Source organism: the organism of the source record quoted next, unplaced genomic scaffold (assembly GCF_019419815.1).
Source record: "Pyrus x bretschneideri cultivar Hongxiangsu unplaced genomic scaffold, Pyrus_bretschneideri_v1 Contig28, whole genome shotgun sequence".
NCBI classification, from domain to species: Eukaryota; Viridiplantae; Streptophyta; class Magnoliopsida; order Rosales; family Rosaceae; genus Pyrus; species Pyrus x bretschneideri.
This window is the reverse complement of record NW_025999590.1, coordinates 1997707-2007982: the sequence shown is the minus strand read 5'-3', so window position 1 is coordinate 2007982 and position 10276 is coordinate 1997707. Positions and strand designations below refer to the sequence as shown.

The following is a 10276-nucleotide window of genomic DNA, read 5'->3' as shown; positions in this document are numbered from 1 at the left end:
GCATGATCTTCGTATACGATACCATCAGACGCACCCCTAACAGTCAAAACTTCCTCCCCAGTGGGACCAGACGAGCCCCTCACCTCACACAAATCAAGGGCTCCGGTCTCTCCGCAGAGGATCCAGATACATTTTATTGGTCGTAACGTGGAAATTAGAACCATGAAGATCAGAGGAAAATAAATAATAAAATAGACAAGTAACAATTGGCACTGTAGAAGTAGCCTTGAAAAATAAACAAATAGAAATATACTCTAACAGTAAATATAACGTTGTCGGCTTTTGTCATGGTTCAAAAATGAGCACAAATAAGATACATTTCGAAAGCACAATAATCCAAAGTTAACTGCAAAATCTTACACTACTTCAGAGAGATTATCATCTGTTCGCATCTTCCGGAGGGGGGGAGAGAGGAGATCACACCTTGCCGAGACCCGGTCTTGAGTTTAGTCGATCTTCACCGATGAGTAGATGAGCCTCGTGAACCAAAAGCAGGCGTAGAAGCCGATGGTTCCGGTGACAACAAAGAATGCATACGATGCAATGAGCATGTATCCGAAGTATAAGAGGGCCGAGACCAGCTTTGTGATTTCAAGCTTTGTGAAGAAGTAGAATGTGGCGTAGAGGAACAGGTACAGAGCTGATGAGCCGGATGTGAGATATGATCTCCACCACCACAAGTAATCCTCGCTGCACAACTGGAAGTAGCAGAGGACGATGGTGATCTCGGCGCATGTGATGATGAGGATGATGAAGACCAAGAAGAGGAAACCAAAGATGTAGTAGAACTGGTTCAGCCAAATCGAAGTGAGGATGAAGAATAGTTCGATGAACACTGCTCCAAATGGGAGGATCCCTCCGATTAGAATTGAGAAAACTGGGTTCATGTACCAGGCCTGTTCTGGGATCTGTCTTGGGATTTTGTTTGTCTTCACTGGATCCTCAAGTGCTGGCTTCCTGAACCCAACATAGCCTCCCACAAATACGAGTGGGACTGAGATTCCGAACCATAAAAAGACCAGGGCAAACATTGTGCCAAATGGCACAGCTCCAGATGATTTCTGGCCCCAAATCAGAGTGTTCAAGACAATGAAAATGGCAGAGACAGTTGCTGGGAACATGACTGCAGTCCTGAATGCAATTTTCTTCCATTCTGCACCTTTAAACATCTTGTACAAGCGAACAGAGGCGTAACCAGCGAAAATTCCCATGAAGACAAAAAGCAAGAGCATTGCGGTCATAAGACCACCCCGGTTAGATGGGGAGAGGAAGCCAAGGACAGCAAAGATCATCGTCACCAGTATCATTCCGAAGAACTGAACGCCAGTTCCAACGTATACACAGAGCAATTCAGAGTTATTTGGAGCCCTGAAAACATCCCCATGGACAAGTTTCCATCCTGTCTCTTCTTGCGCTTCTTCCTGGGTCTCAAGTTCATTATACTTGGAGATATCACGGTAAAGTGTTCTTAGCATAATCATCGCTACCATACCCGAAAGGAAGAGGACAATCATCAATGAGTTGACAATTGAAAACCAATGGATTTGGTCGTCACTCATCAGTAGATAAGCATCCCATCTAGAAGCCCACTTCACATCACTCTCCTAAACAAGTAGACATGAAAAGAAGTATCCTATGAGACGACTAGTTCCTCACAAATCACAAAGTATGTACAACAACATTTACATCAGAAATATTAGTTAAATGGACATTCAATATTAGTTCATGACACAAATAAATGATGCTATAATAAGCAAACAGTAGACAGTAAATTATGAATTATAATTCTCCTATGAGAAAATACCAAGTAAAATTTTAAATTAATGAGCTCACCTGGAATTCAACATCATAGGTAAACACGATTTCTTGCTTTTCGGCAACCTCTTGAGGAGAGTTAGAATTAACAACAGTGTGTTTCGAATGGGGGTCACAGGTAGTTAAACGAGTCTTTGCATCATTCCATTTCCCTTCATATTCATGTTTAACACTGTGGACATTCAACAGACAAACAAACCATATTACCAACTGATAATTTAGAATGAAGATTCCACAAGAAGGAATCATTCAAGAGAAAAGCAACGCCCTGGAAAAACCGACCTGAATGGTTTAACCTCAAATCCCACGATTCTTGCTGTTTCAGTTTGCGAATCTCTATGGTACTTCACAGTAAATGCCAGATGGTTGTGGATGAAGTATTTCTCTTCTTTGCTCTGAGCACAATAACATAGCGTAAGAAAGAGAAAAACATAATCATCCCCGAATAAGAAAGTTATTTGGTGCCAACAAATAATGGACATACCCCAGTATAATGGCCTTTGAGCCCAACATGGAATCCAAGCTGATAAACAGTAGGAGCTTCTTGGTCTGCCCTTTGAATGGGAACGACTAGAGGTAGATTATCAAGGATCCTGTCATAGAAAAAGAAAGTCTTAATAAGATATGCGACTTCGTTTCAGTTCCTCTAATATAAAAGAATAAATCATTTAAAGTGTCAGAAAAATACATGTTCACTCGATACTCGTCATCTATCTTCTCCTTAAACTGCTTTACAATTTTGGCATCAGGTGTTAACCGGCAGACAATGTTGCACATCTGAGGCTCCCGCATTTTAAACTACACAAATCCCGTTGTAAGTATATGAACATAGGAGAAACAAGTAGCCATAGCGTTGTACAAGTGAAATAACACAAACCACATAGGGGGAGTTCTCGATCCGGTCACCACGGAGCACTTCCCCAAGATTCTCTGTACTGTCCAAAATTTTATCAGGTTTGCAGTAAGGGAGAGAGTAATATGAGTACGGAAGCTGAGTCTTTGTAGAAGTCAATTTGTTCACTTTAACTTTCAAATCATCTCCCTGCATTGAAAGATCCAAGATATCGAAATTAACACAAAGCATCCACCGAGGCAAAGCACTTTGCGTCTCAGTCAAGTGAAGTAAAACAATGACAAAATTTCAAATCTGATTTACGAGAAATAATTCAAATTCCACAATCAACATTTGTAATCCGGTGAAACCTAAATGACGATCTTCTTACAGTACTTGCTTAGGGCATATACAGATCGATATCGGACCAACCGAGATCTGATGTGCCGCGAATTACTCTCACACTTACATTGCTCTACGCATCAAAGTATTAATAAAACACATCCTAAGAAAATCGAAGAAATATACAAAGCAAAAGAACACGTATCAAAACCTACAAATCTCAAGATTTGAAAGGTCAACTAAACCTAATTCGACAATCATTTCAATAGAAAAGCAGCACCCAATCGAATTCACGATAACCTAATCTCCTCTCCTTCTATTTTCCTCCATTTTCTCGGCAACCAAACGGACGAAACCTAACACTAGGTCACAGATCCGAACAGCGAACACGCAGATCACTCATTTCATACACAAACACGTAAAATTTCAACAAAAAATCGAAATTAAATGAAATTACGGATTAGATTTGTCGGCGATTAGGAGCTGACCTTGATGAAGTCCTCCGGAGCGACGCCGGGGAGGTAGAAGGAGTGGGCGCCATGGACGAGAAGTAAGAAGATCGCAGAGATCGCCAGGACCGCCAGGGATCTATGAGATGCCATGGCCTCCAACTGAGAGAGAAGAGGAGGGGTGTGTAGATCTGGAGGAGGAGGCGAAGGAGGAGGAGTTAGTTTATTGGTTGGTGTAATGGTGTTTAATAGTTGGATTCGTATTTGTCTGTTGCGTAGAAATAAAATAAAATTTTAACTAAAAAATAAAAAAATTAGAGTTGAAGGAAAAATATATATTAAAAAGGGGACAGGGGAGGGAGGGGACTGGAAGCTTACAAGGTGGGTGGACTCCGGGTTCTCTCTCCTGTGAAATCCGTGTATAGGTTTTATTATATGATAGATAATACAAATGACGGTGCAAATAAAAATAATAATAAAATTTTTAAGGCACGTTATCCATTTTCTGGATTATAAAGGAAATCCACTATGGTATAAAGCCCGGCCTGAGCATTGTGAACTATTTCATATGATCGTGATTAACAAATTTTTGCTGTATACATGTCATACATGCTAATTTTATTAATCGTTATGTAAAGATCAAGTTTGAGATCATTTAATGATGGATTGTCTTGGGGTATAAGACTTTGCTCACGCACAACATTTTGTGTTTCAAATATTTTATTGATTTATTTTATTAAGATGGTGAATATGACTGTATGATCTCTGAGTTGATTAATGTTTTTTCAAACGATATATTACTACTTTAAGACCGTTAACATGACGATCTCAGACTTGATTGATTTTGTTTTTCATGAACAATATTTATATGATAGTTGAGAAATTGAAATATTTTGATTAGGACATATATAGATGGTAAAAATATGGATAATCACAAATGGGTAAATAATTCATTTTCACTATTTGATTAGATCCGTTTCCTTTTAATGAATTTTCTAATTTGCTAGGAATTCCTTTCTTTCTAGCTTTCCTTCCCTTTTATGTTAACGCAACGACTTGTCGTTTGTATTTTTTTATCAACTATATATGAATGTTACGTGAAACCAATGTGTATGCCACTTTAGTGCATACCTGAAATTTTGGTTTGAATATGGAAATAGGAGATATGAGTAGGACACCGATATATCCAATTTAATGCACTACTGATTTTTTTTTTCTTTTTCCAATTTTTATTTATTTATTCCCTTGTTTTTTATTCATCTATCCAATTTAATGAAAAATAAATAAATAAATATTATATATTTACGTGTTAGGCAAGTTTTGCAATTGGACACTTACGCCGATGTGTTAAGAAACATGTTCTTATCACATACTGAACTCGAGAAGGCTCGACTAAAACCCTTAAGGCTATCTCCAACTAAAGGGTCCAGAGGGCTAGAGGGCCGAAAATACTCCGAAAACCGTCTCCGACCGAGGGCTAGGCCAAAGAGCTCGTAGGTGCCACTGGACAAAAAAGGGTCAAAGGGCCAACCAGCTGGCCCAACCTAGCTAGCCAGCTGGGCCACAATTTGAATGCATCAGTAACTAGCTGACGTCAGCTAGCCGTTTTTTTTTTTTTTTTTTTTTTTTTTTACAATTTTTTTTCCTATAAATTTAAGTTGTTGTAATTTTTAAATTTAAATAATAAATTATGTTTGGCCCTTTGGTCCTCGGTTGGAGATGGTTTTTTGTGACAGGGTTATGTTTGGTCCTATGGCCCGTTGGCCCTCGATTGGAGATGGTAAGAAATATGACCCTGCATTGTTCATTAAAAAAATTAATTTCTTGAAGGGCCAGAGGGCTAAAACAAGCCCTCTGGCCCTCCTTTGGTTGGAGATGTCCTAAGTTTTTTCATGCAAAATCATATCATGTTATGGTCCTCTTCTGATGGCTTGACTTAGATTTAACTATTTTAGATTTAGTCTAGCATCAATGTCGATGTTTAGTGAATTTGTATATGCTGAGATAAGATTTTCCAAACTGGGTGACGGTCTGATATATTATTATGTCTTACCAGTCTCAATTATGGTGTGTGACTCAATAGGATTAGAGTTAAACACAACTTCAATCATATCAAAAGCTTGTTTGGAAGTACTTTTAAAATGGTTAAAAGTGTAACACTTGGAAAAAAAAAAATATATATATATATATATAAATTATAGGAGTAAGATTATTTTAGCTTTGAAATATTAAAAAAAAAAACAAAGAAACAGACAAAAGATGATCTATACGTGTAGACATCCCAACTTTTCTTCTTCTTCCCAACCATCACACGGTGGGAAACCAAGATAATCAAATTCTATCCATAAATGTTGGGGGTGATGTGGGTAGTCTAGGGGGAGTGAGTAAGCATCTAAAACAAAGATGCAATGATGGGATTAGGGAGAGCATTTCTAACTCTCACTGAAGAACTAGAGGAGAACGAGAGCTTTTGGAAAGGGAAAAGTAGGAAATCGGAAGAGGGGAACTGAGAGGGTGCCAGGTGTGTTTTTCAATTGGTACAAAAGGTTAGCTTAAATTTGTTAATTTTCTTACCACTGCAACTTTGATTTCTAGAAACATGCAGTTCGTGAGCCTCACTTTGGCTCTTGTTTTCTCTCAATCCATTACATGCTTTTAAAAGTCTTCTTATATATTTGAAATTAGGCATGACAAGGAACAAAGCCCAATTTATTTCACTGATTTTGGTTGAGATCTTTTATGGACAAAAAATGATTGGAAATGTGAAAAAAATCTGGAAATCTGCAGATTTTTTGCAAAAAAATTGTTTGTGAACTCTACTTTGGAGCTTGATTATTTTCTTTTCTTAAATCCGTTTTGAGAAATTCTTATTAGATTAGAAACTAGGTTTGTTAAGATTTAAAATCCAAGTAATTTCATCATTTTCCATGCAGTTTTGAGGGATGAAAATGAAGCTTGGTTCATCACGAGGTTGTGACTGGGGTATATTTGAGTAAACTTTTGATAGGCTGAAATTGAATCTTCATTCTAGTTTTATGCTAACTTTTATTATTATTTATGTGATTTTTGGCCTGGGAGTGACTCCGGACACTTCGGAGGCTTAGAGAGGTATTCTAGTTAGCTAGACTCGAGGTAGGGACTCTATTTCCCGATGATAGGTCTATATCATGTTTAATCTTTGTGATATTAGTACTTATATCTATTATAGTAGTAGTGAAATGTTTGGATGAAATTGGATCTTTTGATTTTCATGGTTGTGTTATGGGTTGATGGTCTCTTTTCCGGTGTATTTTATACATTGGCTATGTTAAATGCTGTTATGTTTTGATGAATGGTTGAGCTATGTAAAATTGATGGATTGAATATGTTGAGGTTTACAATTGTATTTGAAATCAAAATGTTCAGGTTGCATTACATGTTATAGAGTCAAGTGTTGGGTTGTGTAAAGTTGGTTAAACAAAGTGTTGAAAACTTATATATGTTCAAGCGTCGGGTGAAGGGTTTGAACGTATAGTTGGGCGTCGGGGGAAGGGCCCATGTTAATGAAACTGAAACTACTAATAAAATTCAGGGTTAAGGGAGGAATGAGAGTTAACTTATATTCTATGGTGTTTGAAACCAAGAGGTATAAGCATAGTATGAGATATGCAGGTTTGGATGCCATAAATATAAGTTAGCGGGATTAGAAGGGAGTGAGTTCATGGGTACTTCTTTGTCATATCATTTGTATTTTACCGTATTGTTTGATGCATGGCACTTTGATTAACTATGATAAATGAACTTGAAGGGTATATGGTTCCTATTGGGCATAAAATGCTCACACCCTATTAGCTATTGCATGTACTAGTATGGGGGAACTTGATGATGACCTATCTCTAAATGAATAGCCATATCATGTGTGTGTTGGTTCCTAGTTGTAATTAAAATAAAGTGTCTTTGTATCTTAAGAGTGTGTTGTAAGAGTTGCACTCTTTAAACTCATGATGTATTAAATAAACAGGTCTAAGTGAACTTTTAGATGGCTCTGGTTCCATCATACTTTTGTTGTAATATTAATTTTTTTTTTCTAAGATACTATTCATGCCCTAATTCGATTATCATCCTTATTTTCGAACTTGGGGTGTGACAAAAAGTTATCTTTGGTGAAAATGATTTTTGGAACCAATCTTTAATAAAAATGCAAGCGAATCTTGAAAAAGCACTTTAAAGTGCTTTTGGAATCCAAAAATATTTTTTTCTAAAAACACTTTTAGTTATTTTTAACACATAAATTTCACCATTTGTATAATGACATATGGTATACCACATCGTGTGCCGATCACACTAAAAAAATCTCTCGTCAGTGTGGTGTTGAAAGTTTGGTTTTGCTGCCAATCTAGGAACTAGGGTTGGGCCCTTAGTTGGTGCCCAAGTTTTGTAGGCCTTTTGAGATATATATTTTCCTCCATAACGGAGTACAATATACACAAACATTCTCAAATATTTTAGCATAGTATCAAAGCGCATTTTCAGATTTGTTCTCAAATTATTGAGTTCACTTACAAACATGATCAATGTAGCTCTCCATCCGACCCACTCCAAAGTGGTTCAACGTGAGGGGGCGTGCTGAATAAAGTAAAAAGTTTTACATGGGCTATCTTACAAAAACAAACCATAACTTATGTAAAATGGTTCCACTTCTAATTGTAGGAGGCCTTTTGCATAGAAACTCCAAACCTATCGATTGCATAGATGATTCATTAGAGACAATATCGATTCTATTAATGGTAGATTGCAGCCCGTCTCTCTAAAACTTTAACATTATCGTACCATGCGTCATAGGATTGGCTTTTTCATTGGCATATAAGTTGCACAATTGTCAGTTTGTTCTCTAATCCCCTCCTCCCCAAGTCAAGGAGGTTCTTGTTCTTTGCATGGAGAATGCATCCACTTGAACAAAAGGAGGGGAAGGATAAGCATCGTTTACTTGTCCAATATCCTTTGGGAGTAATGACTTGAAGTGGACGTTCATCATCTTCATCTACTTGTACCAAAACAAGCAAAAGAACCCACACAAAATCACTCTTCCTACTTGATGGACGGACAAAGAAAGTGAGTGTGAAATGATTTGTAAATAGCATATATGTGAGTATGAAATGAATTGTAAACTTAGTCGATGTTTAAGTTTGAATTCTCATAAATGGGTGTGGACAGAAAAACCGCTCAACCAAACCAAGCACCAAATCAAACCGAAAATATCAATAAATATTAAAAAATTCATATTATATTAACATTTAATTTGTTGAAAGCAGTCCAATTGAACCTTCCCGATCTAGGTTTAAATGACATGATTATGACTCTAAGCGTAAACTATTTCAATTTACCAAAAAAATTTCACACAAGGCACATTAACACGACTCAAAACCCGTCCGAATATATGACGTGACGAGACATGATTAACACAACTTTTCTCCTTTTCCTATGAGTAGTATGAATTATTCTACTGTTCTATTATATTGATCAACACATACTTGACACAAACACAACACAATTATAAATAAGTAACACGAACACAGTTCGATGATCACCCCCACATATGATTTCGGATTTCGGTTACTTAGGGTTCAGAACACGAGCCAAATTTCATTCTCACGCTATAGCGTGTGTACGTGAAAGAGGGAGGGAGGGGAAGCAGAGGTTGATATGTGGGTAAGTAAATGTCGAGCTTTAAGAGCAATAAAACCTGGACAAAATCTTCTAACGTGAACCCAAACACCATCAATCAAACCCAAAACGTGCAACTTATATTCTTCAAAACACACCAAAGGCATATATAGTCCCCCACATTGCCCTATTTGCCAAGCAAAAAAGCACATCAACGATCAAACCCCTCCTCTCTATGAAGTTGTATTGGCTTGGGACCCTCATATTTTCTTTCTTCCTTTCTATCATATATATATATATATATATATATATATATATATCATTACTTTATGATGGTAGGTTCGCGCCACTACTAATTTCTACTTTAGAGGAGAGCCACGAGTTTACATCATGAACAAATATATGTGCCTTAAACATGTGAATCAACATTGGAAAAACTATATTGATTGTTTGAGTTGTGCTAGACTCAGTTGTATATTCATGTCGTTGATGCATGTATGATCCATATCTCATTCACTATCTTAAATAGTTAAAGTAATCAAGTGTGAGCATTATACATACTTTAGTAAAATCCGAACTGTGCTAGGTTTAACACACTCAAATCCAACCAAGAAATCGTCTAAGCGGCCAAGGTTGTTGAAGAAGGAGCTGGAGACTTGGGCACAAGGTCAGGCGATAATCCTTCTCCATCCCCTCTGTTTTAGTCATGGTTGACGTCAACATGACATCAAATCACTTGGGCACAAGGTCAGGCAATGATCGTCGGATTGACCGGTCGAGTGGGGTTAGGTCCATTCAATTGTCCGACTTTTGGGTGTGACCTAGATCATCTTTTTCCTTCTTTTGGACGATTTTGCCCAATTATCCAACTAATTGGCGTAGGCGGGAAATGCTCTTAGGAAGAAGAATCAAGCTCACTCGATAGGTAAGTGAGCTTGATTCTTCGTTCTTCTTTTATTGATTTTTTTTTTCTTTTTGAAAGACGAAATGTTTTAATATGGACAGATTTCTACGTTTGCCAAAATAAACCATTGCCTAGGATCCAAAATGTCACACACGTACAACCATGTGCATGAAGTTTGAAGCTTAAGATCGAAGCTTCAAGGTTGTTTTGTTAAAAGAAAAGAAAAAATAAATTCAAGGAAGGAAAAGGAAAATTAGGCGTTTGAATTAGGTTTGCTTGACCAATTCACTC

The 10276-nt window shown here is 37.2% G+C and overlaps 1 protein-coding gene and 1 long non-coding RNA gene across 2 annotated transcripts; one reads left to right on the top strand and one right to left on the bottom strand.

Annotated features, from left to right (window-relative positions):
• Window positions 1–221: 221 nt before the first annotated feature.
• LOC103949729 (transmembrane 9 superfamily member 8) lies at window positions 222–3708 on the bottom strand. The gene is made up of 7 exons (XM_009360844.3): window positions 3478–3708; window positions 2693–2857; window positions 2504–2613; window positions 2300–2408; window positions 2098–2210; window positions 1834–1987; window positions 222–1604 (listed from the first exon to the last, which is right to left on the bottom strand). Exons 1-7 carry the CDS (start codon window positions 3589–3591, stop codon window positions 447–449), a joined length of 1923 nt encoding a protein of 640 aa, XP_009359119.2. The 5' UTR covers window positions 3592–3708; the 3' UTR covers window positions 222–446.
• Window positions 3709–5068: 1360 nt separating this feature from the next.
• Window positions 5069–7666, top strand: LOC125479299. The gene is made up of 3 exons (XR_007259919.1): window positions 5069–5984; window positions 6372–7344; window positions 7387–7666. It is a non-coding gene; the product is annotated as an uncharacterized LOC125479299 (long non-coding RNA).
• The last annotated feature ends 2610 nt before the right edge of the window (window positions 7667–10276 follow it).